The sequence below is a fragment of the Anoplopoma fimbria genome, chromosome 21, assembly GCF_027596085.1.
Source record: "Anoplopoma fimbria isolate UVic2021 breed Golden Eagle Sablefish chromosome 21, Afim_UVic_2022, whole genome shotgun sequence".
In the NCBI taxonomy this organism is placed as follows: domain Eukaryota; kingdom Metazoa; phylum Chordata; class Actinopteri; order Perciformes; family Anoplopomatidae; genus Anoplopoma; species Anoplopoma fimbria.
Genome location: NC_072469.1, coordinates 20563278 through 20587791, shown reverse-complemented (window position 1 = coordinate 20587791; position 24514 = coordinate 20563278). Strand labels below are relative to the sequence as shown.

The window sequence follows — 24514 nt, the reverse complement described above, 5'->3', positions numbered from 1 at the left end:
TGTTGGTCTTGTAACGCAGCAGGCAATTACTTCCCCAAAAAAACTAGGACAGCTCTCTGTAATGACACCAGAGCACAATATTTAGCGCAACGAAAAGACATTGTCGCTGTCAGAATTGGTTTCGTAGAGGGAGGATGACAAGGCAGCACGAATGGGACGGGGCCATGTTGTACAAAGAGGATTATGAAGACAAAACAACTTTGACAAGTCTGAAATTTGAGGACACTTCCGCGGAGATATGAACACTATCAAAGTCAAGCTGTTTGTTAGAGGGGGTGGCAGCTTGCTAAATGTGATGAACAGACAGGACAGAGAATACAGTCATTGAGTTTTACCTCTGTATTCAAAAGCTGACACTTGACAGAATAGCACTCCTCAAAGTGGCAGCCGTCTATACGCACTGAACAAAGCCCCGCTGTTTCTCAGCTGATGACATTTTCTTTCAGTGTAACACAACAAATAATACATTAGTATGAGCAATAGGGTAATTGTGCAGAACTAGGAAAGATAAAATATTTGTGTCCTCGTTTATCTGTTTTCTGATACTGCCACATTCAGTTATGGTGCTTTCTTTTTGTGAGATTGAAGAGTGCAAAATAAAGAAATCTGTGAAGAGGTATTCCTGAAGTGATCAGTTGTTTATATAACTCTGTTACATAAGCCATCCCTCTTCTCCACATTTTAATCAACATAAGTAATAGTAGACCCTCATATCAATATACCTCAGCCATCTGCTCCCTATACCAAGGATTTCACTCTCTGCAATTGCACAACCAGAGTTACGCCTCTCACTACATCCCGATCCGGATTACAGTAGTGGCTCGGATCAAAATTTGTTCCTGTGCTCTTATTTTCAGAGCTTTTTTGATTGCCAATCTGCAGTATTGTATCAACAATATACAAGCTGCAGGCGGTGGCTCTATGCTTTGTACAGTCTGATTCGCTTACAATTTATTTGATCCTTTACTGTTCTAGCGGGTTTTATTATTCAACAAATCAAACAACATCAAGACAAGGCCACCTAATAATGACAAAACACGGTGCTCACACACTGGCAATTGTATTTCCTTATTAGCAGGCTGTCTGGTGAAAAATATGGAAATGATATTCATACTCAGACAGGTAATAATGAGCAAAAGGCAATGTAAAAAACTGCTTTGCAAATTAGTCTAAACACTAGGCTCTGCCGTACATTTGCATATTGTCTTTGAAGATATTGTTGGGGGGGGGCAGAATTAGAATGGTTACTTCAAAAGTCACATTTGTAAATGTCCCGCTGCGGGACTAATAAAGGCTTATCTTATCTTATCTTATCTTATCTTATTTGAAATTCACCAAACAAGTTGTCTTATAAAACATGTTGAGTGTTACAAATGAACCAAGCACATTAACCTTGACCTTGAGCATTTTTTAATTTAGTGATTAATATGATCATGACCACACATGTGCCAGAACTGAGCACAGTGACCTGTATAGGTTATGGAAGAACAGTAATATGCTATTGCAGGTTGACTCCAGGTAGGTCTATGTGTCCTGTTAACCTTTCACTACCATGCAAAACAAAAGGTTTAGTCAACTCATTGTTGCAATTTATATTCACCAAAATATTAAGGCTGCAATTAATTGTTGTTTTCATTGATGGTTGTCAACAAATAAATCGCTTGATTAATCGACTAATTGACTGCTTGTTTATAATATATGAACATGATACAACAACAAAAATACAGTAGCACTACATAGTCTGTATTCTCTACCATTTAAAAGTTATAGGCTTACCAACTTCTTAAAATGAGTGATTCATAGAATTTTTCCAACTATTACCCAAAATCGAAAGATTTGTTAGGTTATTTCTGTATCAAATCTGTATGATGCTCTCTCAGATAAATGAAATATATACTGTATATATATATATATATAGTGATCTTGACTTTTGCTGCGGCATGGTTACCTGCATTATGGGATGATACTGAATGCTAAAACATAGGGACAAAGTAACACAAGAGCCATAAATTGTACCCTGGAGTCTTTGTGCTTTCTCGCTTGGCAGGCTTCTATAAATCGTGGCTGTACCTGGACCGTGGTCGTGCATCCTGCTACGGCCCTGCTGACACCGACTGCTACCACCATTATTATTACTAGTCACATTACTATTACTATTACCTGTACCATTAAGCATTTTAGCTTTACTTCCACCCTGAAGCCCTTTTGCTTTCTCGTTCTGCAGGTTTCCATGAATCGTTGTGGTACCTGGACCGTAGTCGTGCCACCCACTGCTACTTCCATTATTATTATTAATCACATTACTATCCCTATTTTCATGGCTATAATTCTACTGTAATAATTGCTGCTGTTATTATAAGTAGTCTTATTATATGAATCATTTATGTCATATACATTGAATGTGTTGTATCTCTGTTATGCTGCTCATTCTGTACACATGACATCTATTGCATTCTGTCCATCCTGGGAGAAGGATCCCTCCTCTGTCGTTCTCCCAGAGGTTTCTTCCTTTTTTCTCCCTGTTAAAGGGGTTTTTAGGGGAGTTTTTCCTGTGCCGATGTGAGGGTGTAAGGACAGAATGTGAGAAGGACAGAGGATGTCGCATGTGCACAGATTGTAAAGATTGTAAAGCCCTCTGAGGCAAATTTGTAATTTGTGATTCTGGGCTATACAAAATAAACTGAATTGAATTGAATTGAATAAAGTAAGCAAACATACGTTTCTTAAATAGTTCAAATTAGATAACATACACCACTATAAGCAATAGGTCATCGGGCCACCAGGTGCTATAAGAGAGTGCCATACATAATACACTTTTAGGACCCATCTCAAACAATGGTTTGAGGCAAACCACGACTGTGACCCATTTACATGAAGCACAATGTATTTTGTCTTTTCTACTTTAATAAGATATATTTGTATCTGTTTTTATTTCACTTGTAATGTTTCTGTTTTTGTTACCATAATAGGGACTATGAATGTAAATTAGCATTCTTGCTAACTCCAGCGTGTTTACAAATTGTATTTGATGTTCATTCATGTGCTGTGTCCCTATCAAACAAACAAACAAACACATAAATAAAATACCAGAGGTTGCTGGTAAGGCTAAAAAATAAATAATGTTTTGTTTTTCATATATATATAGTTTAGTTTTTAGTTTCATTCCATTGATGTGCACACGATAATCTGACTGAGCACATTCCTTATACATATTAGGCATTTCGGATCAGGCCTTAAAGTCCATTAGGATGACTCATGCCTATAGGCAACCTTCATTTTTTACACAACCAGCTCTGCTCCCAGCAGACCACATGACACATGACAATAAAAACACTGTGCAATAATATTTCTGTCTGTAAATATTATATTTCAGTTATTGTGTTTTTCTACTGTTTTTATTGCTTATTTATAATACTTGTTTTTTATTTTTCATTTTTTATTTTTTATTTTTATCTTGTCTTTCTTTACTATGTCTCTTGTGTGCACTTTAACTCTATGCTGCTGTAAGCCTGCAAATTTCCCCGCTGGGGACTAATAAAGGATTATCTTATCTTATCTTATCTTATCTTATCTTATCTTATCTTATCTTATCTTATCTTATCTTATCTTATTTCACTGGAGAAATGATGGAATTCATGGTTGTCTGCTACAGTAGCCCCTTCTCACAATGTTAGAGTAATAAGTTAACAATGATGCCATCTTTGGTTTGAAAGTCTTATCTTATCTTATCTTATCTTATCTTATCTTATCTTATTTCACTGGAGAAATGATGGAATTCATGGTTGTCTGCTACAGTAGCCCCTTCTCACAATGTTAGAGTAATAAGTTAACAATGATGCCATCTTTGGTTTGAAAGTCTTATCTTATCTTATCTTATCTTATCTTATCTTATCTTATTTAGAGTAATAAGTTAACATCTTTGGAGAATCTTATGATGGAATTTATCATGGAGAAATGATGGAATTCATGGTTGTCTGCTACAGTAGCCCCTTCTCACAATGTTAGAGTAATAAGTTAACAATGATGCCATCTTTGGTTTGAAAGTCTTATCTTATCTTATTATCTTATCTTACCTTATCTTATCTTATCTTATCTTATCTTATCTTATTTCTGGAGAAATGATGGAATTCATGGTTGTCTGCTACAGTAGCCCCTTCTCACAATGTTAGAGTAATAAGTTAACAATGATGCCATCTTTGGTTTGAAAGTCTTATCTTATCTTATCTTATCTTATCTTATCTTATTTCACTGGAGAAATGATGGAATTCATGGTTGTCTGCTACAGTAGCCCCTTCTCACAATGTTAGAGTAATAAGTTAACAATGATGCCATCTTTGGTTTGAAAGTCTTATCTTATCTTATCTTATCTTATCTTATCTTATCTTATCTTATCTTATCTTATCTTATCTTATTTCACTGGAGAAATGATGGAATTCATGGTTGTCTGCTACAGTAGCCCCTTCTCACAATGTTAGAGTAATAAGTTAACAATGATGCCATCTTTGGTTTGAAAGTCTTATCTTATCTTATCTTATCTTATCTTATCTTATCATATCTTATCTTATCTTATCTTCACTTATTTCAGAAATGATGGAATTCATGGTTGTCTGCTACAGTAGCCCCTTCTCACAATGTTAGAGTAATAAGTTAACAATGATGCCATCTTTGGTTTGAAAGTCTTATCTTATCTTATCTTATCTTATCTTATCTTATCTTATCTTATTTCACTGGAGAAATGATGGAATTCATGGTTGTCTGCTACAGTAGCCCCTTCTCACAATGTTAGAGTAATAAGTTAACAATGATGCCATCTTTGGTTTGAAAGTCTTATCTTATCTTATCTTATCTTATCTTATCTTATCTTATCTTATCTTATTTCACTGGAGAAATGATGGCATTAATGGTTGTCTGCTACAGTAGCCCCTTCTCACAATGTTAGAGTAATAAGTTAACAATGATGCCATCTTTGGTTTGAAAGTCTTATCTTATCTTATCTTATCTTATCTTATCTTATCTTATCTTATCTTATTTCACTGGAGAAATGATGGAATTCATGGTTGTCTGCTACAGTAGCCCCTTCTCACAATGTTAGAGTAATAAGTTAACAATGATGCCATCTTTGGTTTGAAAGTCTTATCTTATCTTATCTTATCTTATCTTATCTTATCTTATCTTATCTTATCTTATCTTATTTCACTGGAGAAATGATGGAATTCATGGTTGTCTGCTACAGTAGCCCCTTCTCACAATGTTAGAGTAATAAGTTAACAATGATGCCATCTTTGGTTTGAAAGTCTTATCTTATCTTATCTTATCTTATCTTATCTTATTTATCACTGGAGAAATGATGGAATTAATGGTTGTCTGCTACAGTAGCCCCTTCTCACAATGTTAGAGTAATAAGTTAACAATGATGCCATCTTTGGTTTGAAAGTCTTATCTTATCTTATCTTATCTTATCTTATCTTATCTTATCTTATCTTATCTTATTTCACTGGAGAAATGATGGAATTCATGGTTGTCTGCTACAGTAGCCCCTTCTCACAATGTTAGAGTAATAAGTTAACAATGATGCCATCTTTGGTTTGAAAGTCTTATCTTATCTTATCTTATCTTATCTTATCTTATTTCACTGGAGAAATGATGGAATTCATGGTTGTCTGCTACAGTAGCCCCTTCTCACAATGTTAGAGTAATAAGTTAACAATGATGCCATCTTTGGTTTGAAAGTCTTATCTTATCTTATCTTATCTTATCTTATCTTATCTTATTTCACTGGAGGAATGATGGAATTCATGGTTGTCTGCTACAGTAGCCCCTTCTCACAATGTTAGAGTAATAAGTTAACAATGATGCCATCTTTGGTTTGAAAGTCTTATCTTATCTTATCTTATCTTATCTTATCTTATCTTATCTTATCTTATCTTATTTCACTGGAGAAATGATGGAATTCATGGTTGTCTGCTACAGTAGCCCCTTCTCACAATGTTAGAGTAATAAGTTAACAATGATGCCATCTTTGGTTTGAAAGTCTTATCTTATCTTTATCTTATCTTATCTTATCATTTATCTGGAGAAATGATGGAATGCATGGTTGTCTGCTACAGTAGCCCCTTCTCACAATGTTAGAGAAATAAGTTAACAATGATGCCATCTTTGGTTTGAAAGTCTTTATCCCTCCCTCACTGCGCAGCAGCTATTCCCACCCCCCTCACTGTTCCGGGGATGGTGTGGTCCAGGAAGCGCTCCTCTCTCTGCTCTCCTCCTCTGCTCTCCTCTCCGGCTCAAGTGAATCAGCTGAATGGTATCTCCCTCCTCTAGCGGATGAAGCCGGGCAGCCTGAGCCGCTGACACTCTCCTGCTGCTGGATGTCTCACCCACCGAGCCTGAAGTAAAAAAGAGGTTACTTTGTTTCATTGTCATGGCTTCCAACTTCAACGACATAGTCAAACAGGGATACGTGCGGATACGGAGTAAGAAACTGGGGGTGAGTACTGTTGCACTTGCTGTCTAGCTCGGAGGAGGAGGAGGAGGAGGAGGAGGAGGAGGAGGAAGAGGAGTTCCAGTTGTTTTGCAGGATTAAGAAAGAGGCTTTAATTGCTCCATAGGCAGCCGTCCTGCTGCGAGCTCTTCAAGAGGAAAAACTGATTAGAGCCAAGTTTCTCTCAGTTCAATGTGCAAAAAACAAACTACTTCTGCACATATTGAGATGTTGGTAAAGTCCAGATGATTGACGGCTGGTGATGTAGTTGTAAATAACATTCCCAGTCTTTATTATCAACCTATAGCCTGTAACTTTATTTTCATTGAGAAAGTTAAGGCTGTATGTAGGTTTATGAATGTGTTGGGTTGCAAAGAGATAACACAGTTTTCAACCAGAGCTGTAGATATATAAGAGAAACATGGGCAAACTACAAATCTTAAGGAGTTAAAAAAAATGCTATGATAAAAAGCTAACTTAGATACTTTGTAAAGGTATACAACAGACATGAATCCCACCATAACTGACTCAAATAAGGTCACACATTTGGTCTTACATTTGAGCACCACAGGCTGTAAGTGTCTCTATCACGGTGCACGGTGCTAATTAACACAGTGCATTATGGATTCTAGGATGTAAAACATAATATGAATACTGGGAATGCCATTTATCATACACATTGTCATAGGCCTGTTATCAGTCAGAGCCATATTGTACTTTAACTCTCTTTCAGTCACGATGAATTATTCCTAGTACTGTATAGTCTCATTGAAACCCAGCTGATTTGGTGTGATGTCAGCCCTTCAATATGCCCTGATAATAGATTTCCATTGAGGTACAGCAGGGAGAAAAAATGGCTCCACTGCTTAAATTGAAATGAATGATATATATTCAATTATGAGCGCCTTATTGTCTGACTCATAAAGCCATCTGCTTTTGTTCATGCTTCCAGCTCATTACGCCAACAGCGCGGGCACACTCCCTCTCCTTTGATGAAGTGTGATGATGGAGGCTAATGGTGTCTGCCTCCTCACATCATCACCTGGCTTCATCTACATTATTCTACTATTGTTTGCTGCATTTGAGGTTATCTTTGATTGCTCTTAAAGAGTAATTGTTGTCGAGTAAGAGCAACCTTTTGCCGCCCCTAAAGGACTTGCACAACACGAGCTTGATGTAACAAATGAAAGCGAAAGACGTTTGTTGTTGTTAGGATGCAAATTAGCTTGCTCACATACTGTTGGCTCAGTTTATTTACTTCTTGCATATGCTGTTAGCTAGACGCATTCAGAGAAAGAGGGAGTGTGTGTGTGTGTGTGTGTGTGTGTGTGTGTGTGTGTGTGTGTGTGTGTGTGTGTGTGTGTGTGTGTGTGTGTGTCTGTATGACTTTGCAAAGCAACTGAGGACGCATGCTGGGTTTGCTGCGTTGAGGTATGGATGCCATATCTCTGCCAGCTCCACATCTCATCCTGCTGTTTGTGTAGAAAACCAGTTTGTGTCCTGATCGCCCACTCCCTCAGCCCTCCGCCGCTCGCTGCTGTTTCATCATAGAAAAGCCATGCTGCGATGGCCTCAGAGGACCCTGGTGTGGGTAGACAGAAAGTATTTATCTGTCCACGCTAGGGTTAGTTATTCCAGGCCGATTCTCATTCTGAATCAGTTAGAGAAAGAAACAACAAAATGGAGCAGGAATAAGGTGTTTGTGTGCCTGAATCAACAGGCACCAATAGAGTATATTTCTGTGATTATGCCTGGTTTTTCTTTTCTATGGGGAAAACACATTGCTAGATGTCTTAATTTCAAGTGTTTTGAAGGAGATGAAAATACAAATTTGTGGCACATGCGTGGGCTCACTGGTAAAATACACATCTGGATGGAAGGGATGCTATTTAGAGTTGTGAGTCTTATTTTGTAGCTATTTTGTAGCGTGATCTCAAATAGCATTTTTGTTTGACTCAACAGCTTGATTATGTTTATGGCTGTGAAGACACACTTGTTATGCTGAACAGAGAGTCCAAACAGAATGAGACTCAGATTTAGTATCCCGGACAAGGAGATGCTCAAGCTTCTTTGCTTTTTAGGATTCCTCATCACTAAAATGTAGCCAAACATGCAACATACTGAAGAGCTCCATCCAATGGTCCATCATGCCGATGGGGCTGAGGATTATTAAAGAGGTAATCAAGTATTGATTATATCTTTGATCTATAAGATTTGAGAAAAAATAGAAATTTCCCGCCAAAAGTTCCCGAAGCCCAGGGTGACATCTTCACGTTTGACATTCTGAAACCAGTGCATTTTTTCTTCACAATTTATGAATTTATCATCAAAATTGTTGCAGATTAATTTTCTGTCCATCCACTGATCATTTTACTGATTAATCCATTCAGCTCTGAAATAAAAGTTCTTGAATGTTAAATATAGACATGTTGCCTTCATCAAAAACAGTCTAAAATTGGCAAAATTATTCTGATTCAAATAAGGAGCTATCTCTTCAAAGGATCCTTAAACAAGATCAGAATTCTCGACCACCTTTTGATGCCAGTAGAGCTGCAACTATTGATTATTTGAATCACAGATTAATCTGCGGATTAATTATCTGCTTTTTATGATTCATTGATTCGTTGTTTGCTTTATAAAATGGATTAAAAAAAGTACAAAATGTATGAAAAACCGAGGTGACTCAAGTCACTAGTCTTGTCCATCAACAGAATAAACCCCCAAGACATTCTGGTTACATATTTAGAAAACTAAGCCTTAGATGTAAGCTTTCAGTTTTCTGAATTTTTTGATATTAAGCTCTACAGGCACATTTCAAAAAGGTACCACAAAAGTACTCAGATTCAAAACCCAGCTCTGCCTGTCAGGTTGCACCTTCTCAGTTTTAGGACAGAAAGGTCCTGGGTGTTTTCCACCTCATGTGATGGTTTTTTAATGTTTTCTTTTTTTTAGTGCTTTAAAGGTCTTTGAAATATCACGTATCAAGACTTTGCATCACACTTGACCTTCTAATGCTCCCACCCAAGTCTCTATTATAATGCTGTGCCATTTAAAATGCATTATACGTTATTTTTTATTCGATAGTAATCCAGTTGAATGGTTATCCTTATGCGATATTAAAGTGGCCGGACCAACAGCTTCGCCTGAACTCATCAGCATCTGTCAATATGATTGGCTCATTTCCAAACCCCATCATGTGTGAAGGATGAGGCCGTGAGGTCAGGCCTGTGTTCTCCTGAGTTTAAAACTACCAGCCGGGGCACTTTCTCTTCAGTTTTTTTATTTTTTTTATTTTTTTACTGGGACATTTGTTTTCCTTTTCCACTGACATGAATGGCAACGATTTCCTACATTAGCCAACTTCTTTGTCTCTTTGTTGGCTGAAGAGACAACGGTGCAGTGTTCTTGAATGCACAAGTAGTCTCTCCCTCTCCTTTCCTTTCTCACATTCCCTTTCCTTTTCCTCACCTCTGCACCCATTCTCACACCTCACATCTCACCTGTACTCCTTCCCTCCCCCTATTTTATCTCCCTTCCTTTTTCTTCCTCTTTATCTGGCTATCTCCCTCACTTCATCCCCCTTTTTCTCTCACTATTCTCTCCTTCACTGGTTTGCAGACAGTTGAGAGACTGAGCACAAAAGCATCCTATTCATCACCCCACACTGCACCCTCCATAACCCCAACAGGCTATTCCCACAGTGCAAAGACACGCACACACATACACACAAATTGGCTCGGTTCAGCGGTGAAGAATTGGCACACACACATGCACCCGACAAACAAGTAAACAATCCGCTGCCAGAGAACAGTGTGTGGATTCTCAATTAATTTTAATCCTGTTGCTTTGTACCATACAGTATTTCTTTGACTGCATAAAGATAAACTAAATGCTGAAAAGCGCCAAAAAACAAGTGTCTCTGCACTCAGAAAAAAACTATTTTGGCGTCACCCACGCAGCTCTCTCTTTCTCCCTTTCAGTGATGCTATCAGGGGGATGGTCTCCCATTTGACGAGCTGAATAGCATGACCTTTGAGTAATTTGTGCGTCAGTCTCAGACCAGGTACATGTTTCTCGGGTTAAGCATCACTGTGGTAAATAGAAAAGGTCAGCTGTTATGTGATGTTTTTTCCCCTCGTCTGTCCAACTTTTCTTCAAGCCTTAAATGGTCAATTTCAGTTTGCTGCAGGTGAGTGTCTGCCATTCAGTCTCTCCGTTCACAAACATGTTTTGACACTTCAAAGGAGCTGTAGATTAGATGTTGGCCCAGAGGTAGAATATGTCATATTTTAGGAGAACGCAGAGCACTTCACACATAGACTTCACACTCAGGTTATTCTTGTTAAATTTCCCACCACCTTAATGCCAAAGGAATTTCACCAAAGCAAATAGTATTACTTCAAAAAAGTCAACATTTATTTATTTTACATACAAACAAATGTGCAATAAGAATAGAAACAGAAGATTATGATTTTATGATTTCATACGAGATATTTAAAGTGTCCATAATTAACATTTGCCTATAAATAAATGACTCTTATGGGAAAGGAAAGGAAAATGAAAGTAAATCTTATTGATCTATTTATATAAAAATATTTGTTATCGCAGCTTTAAAATATATGATTACAGTCATCTTTTTAGCCTAGACCACCTTGCCTTGCACTCTCCCTGATTTTGCTTTGTTGCCCAAAAGCCGACCAAATCCCCAAATTCCCCTTCCAGCTCACTGTTGATATTTTGAAACTTGGACTTGATTGTTTAAAACATCATCATTTCTAGATCCGGAGGAGATGTTGGGCATCTTAAAATGAAAAGTGTACCGTCATTGTGTTGAAATGCACAGTTGGTTTGACACTTAAGCCCAAATTAAAAACCAACTAACTTCGATCTTAAAAAGATACACACTGTATAATATATTTGATAGACTGCTAATGTAATAATTCACAATAGCAAGAATAAAATTATAAAGCACAAAGCTGTGCTCTACTGCCATCAGAGTGTAGTTATGAGAATGCCTTGGTCAAACCAGAAATGTCAAAGCAGAAAACACATTAAAAATGCATTATGTCTGGTCCAGAATGAGGAGGAGTGAAAATACAATCAGCCAAAAGTGTGGTTGTAAACAAATAATCAGTAAAGCAATAATCAGGCCTGCAGATTGAGAATTTGAGTTATTCATCATCCAAACACAAGGATATAATTTGCAAAAAGATGGGTTACTTCCCCGCTTATAGATTTACAGAAGTGATTTGGGGTCTTAAAATTACTTTTTCTTTTACTAGATAACCATTTCACAATCTTGGGAATGTATACTGTTTGTTTTGCGGCAAATGACCCTCTGTAATTTAAGGACTGAAAAAAAGACTGTAGCTGTAGCTCAGCACTTATTGGAACATTACCACCTTTGGTCTTGTAGGAATGTTTGAGGGAAGTTTAATGTGTGACAATCTACAGTACTTGTGTTACAAGTGGCCACAATACAGCACATACTGACAGTAAGTGTTGGAACCCATCAAATTGCATTGTGTAATACTCCTACCTGCTATTCTTACTCTGTGTGAATGTTTGCTCATTAGATGAATGTGAAATTCATGTATCCTTCTATATTTGCTCTATTGGGTAAGAAATTAAGTATGTCAATACTACAGTTGAGGAATAATTCCATTTAGAGCAATGTTTAGCCAATTATTCTCTGGTTTCAGCTTCTCAAATGTGACGATTTTTACATCTTTTTAAATCAAATATGTTTGAGTTTAAGACTGTTAGTCAGACAAAACAACTATTGAGGAGCTTTTCATCTACAGAAAGAGATTATAAAAAATTCAAAATATTTGCAGACCTTTGATACCTGAGTCTGATGCTAAGCTTGCAGTTTACACTGATAAATACATTCATTTTGCAAATGAAGCATTTTCTAACCAATATATTACAAAATCAAGAGTTATTACTCGTATTAAAGTACTTTTTTGGACCAAATGGTGCTCTCCTCACACCTCTGTCTACAAATAAAACAGTTAATAAGTGCTTTGTCTCACTCAGCTGTTTTTGTCTTAAAAAGGTTTTTTTTGTGTCCAGTGACCAGTTGCCTTTATGTGGACAGCGTTTATTGTAATGGAGTGTGGGTATGTTCCCCCTTGTTGCCGCACAAGCTACCACCAAAGCAGACGCAAAGAAGTGCAGAACAATGGATCTATTGTCCAAGATATTAAGATAGGATCTTGCCACTTGCATGCACTCACTATTAACAATGACAGGCCGTCCAGAATGGTGGATGTCAGAAGATTTTTCACCCCAGGAAATGTACCCGTCAGTGGAGCGTAGAAACGACACAGTCAGCTATGTTTGGCTTGTAGCAATTTAGACTTCCAAGCAACATGGATTAAATGTGGCCGGACTTGTGCGAAGAAATCCGAATATATCTATTAACAAATCATTAGACTATTACACCCAGTGGCCAAAATTAGCCGTGTTCTCCACTCCATCTTTCTGATTGCCAAATAGAAATTGTAACCGTAGCAGATAGAGGATTTCTAACAAGTATTGTTGTGTTTATGATTTTATTTGTGCCTTGTGGGTGCATGTAGCCTACTTTCAGCTCTTCTTGTGATGGATGTTTTTCAACTCGGTGCATTAATTCACAGATATGCGGGGCTATACATCGTGTGGTCACTTCCTTTGGTTTTCATCAGCTTCCTCCATCAGACAAAGACCTGAAGACGAATTACCAGCTCTTATTGGCCCTGATGAATTGCATCCCTAGCAGGATATGGGAACAACAGTCCAACTGTCGTTACTCATGGTGAAAAATGTGCCTCCATTATATAGTCGCTTTCATAAATAAATCTCTGACCGGACCCCACTTGAACATTTTCACATCATTGATTCCCGCTGTTCCTAATTATCAAAAAAGCTTTTTGTCATGACAGAATGTTGTTATTAGTGGTTCGTAATGTCCAAAACCCAATTGATTTAGTAATGCACCATAAAAAGACTTGTTGTTAATAATGCTCTATTGTATAAACACTCTCTTTTATTGCCCTCACTCAGTGTCATGCTCAAAAATAGCAGACAGGACCCTTCTTTCAAATTCCAGCAACCTTTTTCTTTTCTCGCTGTCGGCTCTGTTTTGCCTCTGTCTCTCTTCCTGAAATCCAAACACAAACACATGTCACACCAAGCTGGCGCTGTCCATAACAGCTTTGTGTTCCCAATGTTTTCTGATGAGCTGCTTTGTAAAGTGCAAAGTTCTCTAATCCCATTGGGGGAGAAGTCACAGCTCAATGGAAAAGGACTCTCTTCATGCCTATTTAATCTTTCCAATCCCTGCAGACCGTGCCCCCTGACAACAGACGAGACACTTGATTCAACACCAATAAAAGAAAGCAGAGAGAACAAGCATATTATCCAACCACATTTAAATCTTTGTTCCACTTGAAGTAATTCTGCTTCTATATTAAGTGCAGAAAACAAAACAGAGCATATCATTTAAAGCAGCTTTATTAAGATTTATATAATCTATCACACAAGGATTTGTATGTGAAAGGGGTCGCTCATAGCGATGAACCCACAGAGAATTTTCCCCCGAGTCTCTAAGAACTTTTAGCTCTTTGTTTTGGTTTTTACAGCCGGCAACTTTACTGATTTGGTTCACTCTCATCAGCGGCATTGGCAGCTGATTTAAGCAGAAAGAAAAAAAAATGGACTGCATACTAACTTCCAAGCACTAAACAATGGACAAACAAAGTTAGCAAAGTAGCTGTTTAGTGGAGCATTAAGCAGATATTTCTTTCAGGAGTTGGTAAAGACCAAATTCAGGGCTTAAAGGATATTGGTCTTACAACAACTACAAATAAATGCAGAATGTGTAAATAGACTTAAACTTAAAAGGTGATAATGTTAGTGGTGTGTTTACTGCTTGTTTCTGCTGTCCACAAATGGCCCAACAAGTCATTGTAGAAAAAACTAACATATTGACACTAACTATATTTAACAAAGCACATACTTTCGGCTACATTTTATCCATTTTGTATTTCATAGATACATTTTGTAGCCAAAATCACTTTATTTCACACATTTTTCAAATCAGTGAGACCATTTCTATCTCAGACTATTTCCACACTATCTGTGATGTGATGTCACTGAGAGATTTTCCTCCACCTGACAAGAAAGTGAAGACTGTTGACTCAGAATATTTGTTCAAGCTGTTAAATATTACATTTCTGCGATGTGACAGTCACGAACAAATTGGATTTTCCTGTAAAGTTGTGCTGTCACTGTTGTCACAAAGTTGGTAAGCACAGCATATGTCCTCAGTAGTGTTTTACAAAAGTAGCTTTGCTCCTTTTTACATTTTTGGTAAAGATATTTTCAATTAAGTGAACAAAATTAAGAAATGAATTCCCTTAATTATGTCAGCTGTGTGATATTGAAAGGTGAATGTATTTTCTCCATATTCAGTCCATCTTACTCACATATTTCACCTCCCAGGCAAGGCTGGGGCTTTACAGTTCTCTGTGGTGCTGTAATGCTAGATTGTGCCGATACACTGGAGGCTCACCTATAAAACACCATGCCTAGAGGAATCTATCATAGCTCCATTAACACTTCTGCTTCATCCTCCTCTCCTCGCCTTCCTCCCCTCATTAATCAACAGACCAGCCCTTGGGGCTCTGCTCTGCAGCTAAGCTCACTCTCACTTTGTGTGTCTGTGTGTGTGTGTCCATTCACTATGTTGGCATTGTGTTAATGTGCATTTGCATATGTGTTATCATGTGTCAGATATGTAAAAATACAATTTCAAGAGCGATGTTCTTTCTGTGCCGTTAAGTTTAGGACTAAAAATCGGAGAAAGATCCATCAGATATTTCCTCAGATGTCGTTATCATGATGTATTACATTGTGAGAAATGTCAGTCGTCCCTCTCAAACTGCTTCCAAATTCAATTCAGAGAAATAGTATAAGGTCTTCAAAGATGAATTGTCATACATGACAATCACATTTGTAAATACTGTCTCAAAAGAAGACCAGATGAAGTTATTCTTAGAAAAAAACAACCCTTTTTATATTTGAATCATGATCTATAATGAGTTCTTCTCCTGCTGTTACCTTTCATCAGCCTGCTTGCCAAGCACATTCAGTACAGTGCGCAGCCAAAGATAGCCTCAGCTGTGTCTATGTGTGTTAAGGGGCTTGTCTTTGTCTGTGTTCTTAATTTACTCAGTGCGGCGCATAAGTAAACATTATTATGGCCTTGCTAAAAAATAATGAAATATTACACCTGATCTGCTTTTAATTGCAAGCAAATAGCCTTGTTGAATAATGTAAATTATTCCAAGCTGTGGAGTAAACAAGGTTTGTTTTATGTGGCACTAATTGTCAGGCTCTGTATTATTAATGTGTTGTTATAAAAAAAACTTGACCTCGTGTAAGTTCTGGGGGAAAAAAAGCAGTCAGTTTATGTCACCCGTCTTTGTCTAAGCACTGTTTGTTTTGAGAGGAGTTTGTACACTCCACTCTCCTTCACTCCCTCTTTCTGTCTCAGGGGAGTTCTTTTAATAGTAAGAAGGTGACAGTTTACCTCTCTCTGAGCACTGGGTTGACAGTTTGGTACCTGCCCAGCTCTCATGAAACATTACAGATGACTCGCTCAAGTTGCATGCAAAAGCTGCCTGCTTTCTTTTTTTAAGTTCGCGCTCCATTCTAATGAGCAGAAATGACCTTGAGTGTAGGCCAAGGTAATCTGATCCCCTTTTCTATTAACCAGCTTTTAATATTTCCCCAAGAATGATTGTTCAGGGAATGAATTTTGGATAAGGTCTGCCAAGAGAAATGGAGCACACAATAGTAGCCTTGGCAGGGGCACTTTGAGTGGATCACTTAAAGGTCATAATGGAGAAAATAATGGCTCTTAAGAGTCATAAAACAATTGAAAACAAGAGGTTATTGGAGCAAATTATATAATAGTAGAAAGAGGATTTAATATGGCAAACTTGTGACCCATCATGAATCGTAAGTATGCCGGCAGATTAGGACTTTTTAACCAAAGGAAGTTTGAAGTTGAGAGCACACATTGGGGTCAACATTAACTGGTGTTACCCCACTCACACACACACACACACACACACACACCTCCCTCCCACTAACTCCCGTCTTAATGTTCGCTCACATTTCAGAGAAATGTTAAGCTAAGTGATAATTGCATTCCTCAATGATTTCATGCTGAGACACACAGTGACACCGAATCACAGCCCACTTATTCCAAGGGAGTGTGTTCTTTGGGAGGAAATGAGACAAAAACAATATGACCTAGTCCATCGGACCCCTTTCTTTGACGTGGAAGTGCACTTCCTCATGTCCCTACTTTCGCAAACACACGCGTCTTTTTCCCCAGCGTCCTCTTTGATATGCAGACTAAAATGTGGCTGAGTCAAGTTAGTTCCAGGGAGCACAAATCTCTGCTTTCTGGTTGCGAGGGAATAGTTGTTGCAGACACAGAGCCCACTGCTTCCCCAGCTAACCGTATCACAGAAGCAGCCTGAACATCAGTGAGCGAGTACCTCTTTAGAATTAATCCTCGGGGGGGAATGACTGCACCAATGCATGAGGATTACTGCTTTTAGGGCTTCTGATGAAATTCAAATAACAAACGCCTGCACAAAGTGTCCTGGAAAACACTCTGCGTTTCATAATATCCTGCTAAACATGCAAGTATTTGCCGAAAAACCTCGCAGTGGTCTGTGCCTCATTCGATTTCACAGTCTTTATTGATATGATAATCAAGTGGTCAGATAATGGTAATTGAGAGGGTTGCGTCATTGTTGTGGGCGAGAGCTCCTTTCATAATCTTACTTTGTATTCTCTTCCCACAGAGGCTAGTCGGTCACTTCTGAGGCACTGTATTTGGTTTCCATGTAACAGCCCATCACCAAACTTAGATCCTAATTTTGCTCATCTGGAAGCCGCCGGCAGCACAAGCACTGACATACTGAAGTGAAAAATAAGGTTCTGCTTCCATGAAAACTAGACCTAAATAGTTTTCTGCATGCAGACCATATTCCTCTTCATTTATGGATTAAGTTCAGCTCAACATTCAGCCATGCTCGAGGATACACTGTGCTGGACTCATTCCAGCCTCATAAGGAAAATAACACTGCTCTGTATTGTTGCTTTCTATCTACAGTGGTCTCCTACTGCTTGTTGGCGAGGGTATTCTGCCATAGTCAAATCCTCCTTTGTCTGCGTGTTATTGTCTGTTAACGCTCCAGCCTTGTACATGGATTAAATGGAAATTGCTGTGTGTGTGTGTGTGTGTGTGTGTGTGTGTGTGTGTGTGTGTGTGTGTGTGTGTGTGTGTGTGTGTGTGTGTGTAGAGAGGATTGCTGACTAAAGCTGTAATACATAAAGAGGTTTGGATGAGGGATGGTTTAAAGAGCAGGCAATTGTCATAATGATGACTTAAAGCAAAATTGTACCACCGTAAAAATGTTTTACACATACACTGCCTTGTGTACTGTAGCCAGCAGTGCTTGCCAACCTCATTGTCACTAGAATCAATAATGGCTGAAATCTACGATGGAAGACCTGAAGTAAGCAACATTTTTAAACTGTATGGGTGTATTGTGGGATTATGATTGTGGTGTAGTCATTTGTCCTAGCTTTTGTCAGTTTGACTCTGTCCATGCACAATACCCAAGGGTGGATGCCGGTGAAGCCACAGTCTACGCCCACACGAGCCGCCCTGTTTATAACATAAAAAAAAAAAAATCTCCTCTACTTCTCTTCACTCCCTCACACGTGCAAGAGAAACTTCAATATTGACCTACATCTCCTTCAGAATAATTTGACTGCTATTTTCGTGCTGTGCTTTAAAAAAAAAAAAAAAGAAACCCGCTACCGTAGCCGTGATGGCTGGATTCAGCACAGTGTGTGACATTTTAACTAATGTTTTCCTGCTCAAGGCTGCGTTGCCCAGCGTGGGTCAAACATCTCCCTTGTCTCCCCCCCACAGTTATAATAAATAACAGTAGAAATACTTCTCTGCACTCAAGAATGACAATTAGAAGCACAAAAACATTTTCAACAAAAAGACCTTTCCAAGGTGTATATGTTGTGCCTGAAATGAGGGGAGGAGGGTTTTTTATGGACGATATACAGCAAAAGGATGTTGTCTGGATCTGTGATCAGTGCTCTGACCACAAGCCCCGAGCATTATTCATCATGAATCCTAATGGAGGGCTGCAGCTAGTTGCCTCTGTAGCTCTGACCTATTCCAATACACCACTTTTTCAGCAGCTGCTCTCAACATCTCATGGTCCTTTTCACATCTTCAACCTTTCTCTTTAGCAAACTTTCTTTTGACCCTTTATTTCTGTTTCCTTCTTTAATGCTCTCTTTTATTTTCCATTCTTCCTGGCTTTCTCCTATTCACTTGCTGGCTCTCTTTTATTTATTTTTGTAACGTGGTTATTTTAATATCACTTGCCCTTGCAGTATTTGTCATATTGGGTAGACGTACCCTTTGCTTTTGGGTGAGGAATCAGCTGTAACCTGTTGTTCTTTGTGTTTCATTCAACATTGTGACATTTAAATCCAGTTTTCAGCTATGAATACTCAGCGTGTAATGCCACCCAGCCACAGCCACGGCCTTAACAAGAGAAAATAAGGGTTACTTATATTGTAATTTTACAATTCAGGACCAATTTGGCTCATGTGTGTTTGATGAGAATGTCCAATCATGCATAGACACAAGAAAGAGATGAGGAATGGGAGAGGAGAAATTTAGAAGAGAGAAGGGTGACGACAGAAGGGCAGGAGGAGAGACAAAGATGAACCAGGCTTGGAGAAAGAGTGAAGAGAGGGAGTGTGTGTGGGTGTGTGTGTGTGGGATGAAGTGGGGGGCAGTGATTACTTGCTGCTGAGGTAGCACTGCATTACACATGAGGATTTGGAATGGCCCAGATAAAGTAATCTATGATTAACTGGGGCGCGGCTGGCTCGCCACCCTGCCAACAGCTGTAGTCAGGGGCGAATTACAAAATTATGGGATGTCCAAACATTTTAGATGCGGAGGGAAATATATTTCCTTACAAGGGAGGGGAGGTTCAGTGGGGATGAGTGTTATGTATAAAGTCAAAGGTGACAGCCGGCAAATAGGGAAGAGAGTGACAGAGGGAGCAGTGGCTCATCCAAGGCAAACGTTTTTAGTGGCCGCATTCGGCAGAGGATTGTTGAAATGGTGTAACAGTCCTGGGAGGATTTGGGGAGGGGGGAGGCAGGGGTCATGGCGGGCGGAGTGATCGCCGCAATGATTGCTCTAACAACTGTCCGACAGAATAACAAATCAAATTATAAAGATGGACACCGCGGCACAGACCCCGCTGCCGTCTGAAATTGATTGCCAGCACCAGGAGCTGATATTGTCGGGCCCGGTCTGTCATAGTCCATCAGCCGTCATTATCACCAGGGGAACAGTAAACCTCATGCAGAACCAGGAGGATGACTTCATCCACGCTACTGCTTGGAGTTAGACAGAAAAACAAAAGCAGACAGAACCAGGCTATATCAGAGGGTTCTTCATGTCTTTTCTTTGGGATTACAAGGTTAAAGAGGTGTTAAGAAATAGCTCAGTATTCAACATGCTAAGTGCCAGCTAAATCCGGTCTGCTATCATCATGTCTGAGTGTTGCAGGACTACCTTGATTGAAGTGCTCTCATGTCTTGTATTGCCAGTATGTGTGCCAGTAATCATCTTTAAATCATAGCTTGTAGGGCAGATGAATCATGGTGAGGTTACAAACCCTTCCCACATTTGTCCCTTTAGAAAAAAATCAAATACCATTGGAATAGTGAATTCAAGTGCGCCTCTGAGGTACTATGATTGTGTTTCAATATTAACTCCCGAGAATTTAACAGGCATCTATTTTTATTCTGCCATGGGATTAGTCATTTAACTGAAGCAGGCTGTCATTGGAAATCATTTTCATGTCTTCAGACGGTTCCTCAGTTCATCCAATTGACAAGTGATTTTGCCTGTGGGGGAAATAGGCCCATATTTTATTGAGAGGCGAGACAGTTCTTTAATAATGCCAGAAGTTTCCGTGAAGTGAATGGACTTTGTGTTTGAGGCCACTTACAGAAAATCACCAAGGTTTCAAAGACGGCTCATTACTGAGGTCCTTGAGGTGTCTGGCTTCCGAAATTGTCTACTAGACCTCTCAGTCATGGTTTTACACACTCTCTTGTCTGATATTACCACCTGTCAGTATCCCAAGTTAAACTTTATGGCATTTATTGTAACATTAAATATCACAATAAAGCAAGGTTATTTTATATGTAGACAGATATGGTCTCAGTTTCCTTTTAAACTTTTTACAAGAGCCCATCCAACAGTCTGCTTCCATCTGTCTGTCTGTGATCATATTTTGGCTCCAGTCCTTCTTCCGGTCCCCCCAAACAACAGTATCAGTGTGGTTGTTGTAGTAGAGCCGGTGTTGATGAACTCGCTGCACCTTGCCAAGTGCCTCCTGAAGTGTTTTCCTTGCCACAGACAGACCGGCCTAAAAGTGAAGGGATTGTCCTTGAAATGTTCGCTTTAGCTCCTTGCTCTTTTCTGCTGACTAGTTTACACACTGCCTTGCTATGTGTGGCGATGTACTCGTTGTTCTTCAGTACTGTAGAATCATACAGAGATTAGGGGTGTCACAATACCTGAAGTTTGGCAATTCAACAATTAAATATATCATATAAATAATTTATTACTGTTTGCATACAGTTTTTTGTAAAACAACTACCGTCACGTTTCTAGAATTTGCCATTGCCATGGTCAAACAAAACAACACATATATGATGTGCAACATGCATTTGACCTGCACTGTCATGATTCACGTACACAGACAACTGAAAATATATATTTCTGAATCATGTCCAATCAGTTGAACAAATATCAGGTTAAATCCAAAGCTTTGAATCTCATCACTGCTAGGTAGTTATAATTTTTGGTTAAATACAAGATTTTCTTAACAGTAAGTTCATTGTAATATTTTATCGATAAATTATCATAAATAAACGTACACACAATCATGTAGGCCATGTTAAACCATAAAGAGAAAGACTTTTATTTATATTCCCCTCAATCATTTCTATTTCTGGTCTGTTTACTTATTAATGAACCACACACAAACAACAGTTAGGCACACATGCACACACACACAAACCACCCAAATTGTGGGAACTTGTGTTGGAAAAATAATTTTCTTTAATAAATCATTCTAAGATTGTGTTAATGAAGTGTTAAATTTTAATGACCCAATCTCGTTTGGATTCCAGTGGCCCTGTGGGTTCATCCCACCTCTCAGAATTTAAATGAATGCACAATAAAAAAGACTTCTTCTTTTGTGATCCTTATGACCTGCTGAATTTTGCCGCTCACTCAAAGCACCATTTTGACCAGTGGATCACATGAATAATGATGATTAGTAATTTGTCTTCAAAGGACTTGCGTACATAGTTTTTTATTTTAATTGTCATTGGGAAGAAGTGCTGAGATGGTGGGAATTGTGTGTGTGTTTGTGTGCGTGTGTGTGTTTCTAAGCAGGTACATGGTGAGTGAGGTTTATGTGTGTGTTTTAGACAAGGCAGCCTTCTCTGACTTTCAATGAGACTCTCCCTCATTTAATCAGACTTTGAGAGTGAGACCTGCCAATCAGGCCTATACGGGAAAGGTACAGACTCCAGAGCTCATATTTAGTCTTTAAGAGTTTCACTGTTTAGAAACTGCTTATTGTAACTCATGTAGAAAACATAAATAACACAAAACGATTGGACCTGTTGCTTAATGTAATCTGTTCAAGTGGATTCAGTCAGAATTTTGTGTGTTCTCCAACTTAAAATATCAGTAAAGTCACTTTGACTCTGGGTTAATTAATGTTGTCCATGCAAAATGGAGGAGCTTTTGTGCTTGATCTGAGCTCTTCTCTCGAAAACAGTTGATAATTAGATAAGTTCAACTAGACTACTTAAGACTGCCTTGTACTGTCTCTAACGCATCTTTCTAGCAGAGAAATATTTTTTTCAAAGAATGATTATTTCTCTCAAAACACTCAAAAATCCCCTGTGGGGTTATTCAAGAATCTATATTGGGACCAGTACTCTTTAATCTATGGATGAACCACCTAGTTGAGACATTGCGTCTCTTCCCATATGCTGATGATACACTGCTTTATGTGGCTGTGTTTCCTGCTGACCTAAGAACAATGAATACTCTTTTTAGATGTATTTTAATGTCTGGATGTTATAAAACCTTGATAGCTCAACCAGATTTATTGGATAAAACAAAACTATTAATTACATGCTCCTAGGTTGAGAGAACAGATCTGGATTTACAGAGACAGACTTACCACTATACTAGATAGTACGAAGAGTTCTCTGTACTATCTTTGACTCAGAACTACACCTCAAGACTCACTGAAGGGATGTCACAAGATACATTTTTTATAATCTGAAAAGAAATAGCTTTAGTATGGCCATTTCTCTCCCTGACACAAATAGAAAAAAAACATGCTCTTATTTCTAGCAGACGTGTCATACTCTCCTAATTAAGCAACAAACAAACAAGTAGTCTAACTCTTATTATGAGTAGAAAGACAGGGGGCTTATTCCCAAGCGTCGGTATTTGACGCCCTGGGAGTGAGACCAGGCTGTAATTTTAGAGCCTGTGTGAACAAAAGGCAGCATTGCTTTTTGGTCACTTGTAGTTTACTTTATGCATGGGATATTATTTCCAAACTCTAGCCTGCTTTATGTCATTGACCAAAGGTGTACTACCAGAATTTTCATCAAAACTGTCTTCCTCTTCATTGCTTTGTATTTTTCTGGAACTGGTGGGTTGGATTTCACTGAAAAGCAATGTTTTCTACAATGTTCTGGCATTAAATGAGTTGCACCAAACCAGCAGAGAGTCCCATTCACTTCTGTGTAATTACAATCACTGTTAGAGTGTCTCTGAATAAGATCCACCAGCAGCCAAAAAACAGGACTGCCTTGACAAAGCATTGACAACTGTGGAACAGGCAAAATTAAGCCCTCTCCATTCATAGCCCCTAGTTCTTATTATGCAGAAGATATCTCACTGAGCTTGCTTTTGTGCTGGTGTAATTACCTAATCTGAGCACTCCTAGGGTGAATTACTTTGTGTCTGGCAAGCAGGCAGCATTGCTTTGACTCAAGTTCCCAAAGGGGAATAGAGGCTAGCTTTAATTTTATTGTTTAAAAGTAGCAAATGTGGTAATGGTCATTGTCAAAAGGGATGCACATTGTAACTTGTTTTTCTGTCAAAGCTGCAGATTTGTTTAGTTTTAATAGGCATTTTTATAGACATAAATACAGTATCTTCAATTTTGAGGAAGATTTGATTGCCCCTTTGTTTCCTTACTTCTCCTTACTTTAAAGCATTTTATGTATGGTGGGTGTAGAGAATGATCCACCGTGCATAAGAGAGTGTGTTGTGCATCATGTATTTTGTGTTGTTTGCTGTTTATAATGGGCCTAAGCAACACTTAACTAGAATGGAGGCCCATCAAGGCAGACCGATAAGGACCTCGGGATCCACTCTAGTCAATTACTGCAAAGTGCCAAGTTCAACTCAGTGGGCTTTTTATGAAGTACACCGGCTGAGTAAACAAATTAATCGTACATCCATGGTTCCCCAACACAACCATGCGGCCCAGGGCAATCATACATCAGGCAGAGTGATAGTGGCTGTCTGCACCAGGAAATAGAAGGGTCCCACTTTTAAAGATAGGCAACCACATAGGACTCATAAGCTATTGGCCATCACACTCATTCTGTCTCTCAGCTGCACTGTTGTGTATGTTTTGGCTTTTTACAGCTTGACACCGGCTGTGTAAAGACAAAAGGTTATGTTTTGTTACTCCAAAGTATTGCTGTGGGTTAATACAGTGGGGTGATATTTACAGCTCTTTTTATTGATCCTCAGGGATGTTGCTTTCCAAAGAAAACCATGTGTCTACAAATGTA

The 24514-nt window shown here is 38.7% G+C and overlaps 1 protein-coding gene across 1 annotated transcript in view; it reads left to right on the top strand.

Moving 5' to 3' along the window:
- The first annotated feature begins 6421 nt into the window (after positions 1 to 6421).
- The window catches only part of dok6 (docking protein 6), a 39832-nt gene continuing 21739 nt past the window's right edge, over positions 6422 to 24514 (top strand). The window contains exon 1 of the mRNA XM_054623299.1: positions 6422 to 6487. Within this exon, the coding sequence (XP_054479274.1) occupies positions 6422 to 6487 (66 nt within the window). The remainder of the gene's footprint in view (positions 6488 to 24514) is intronic.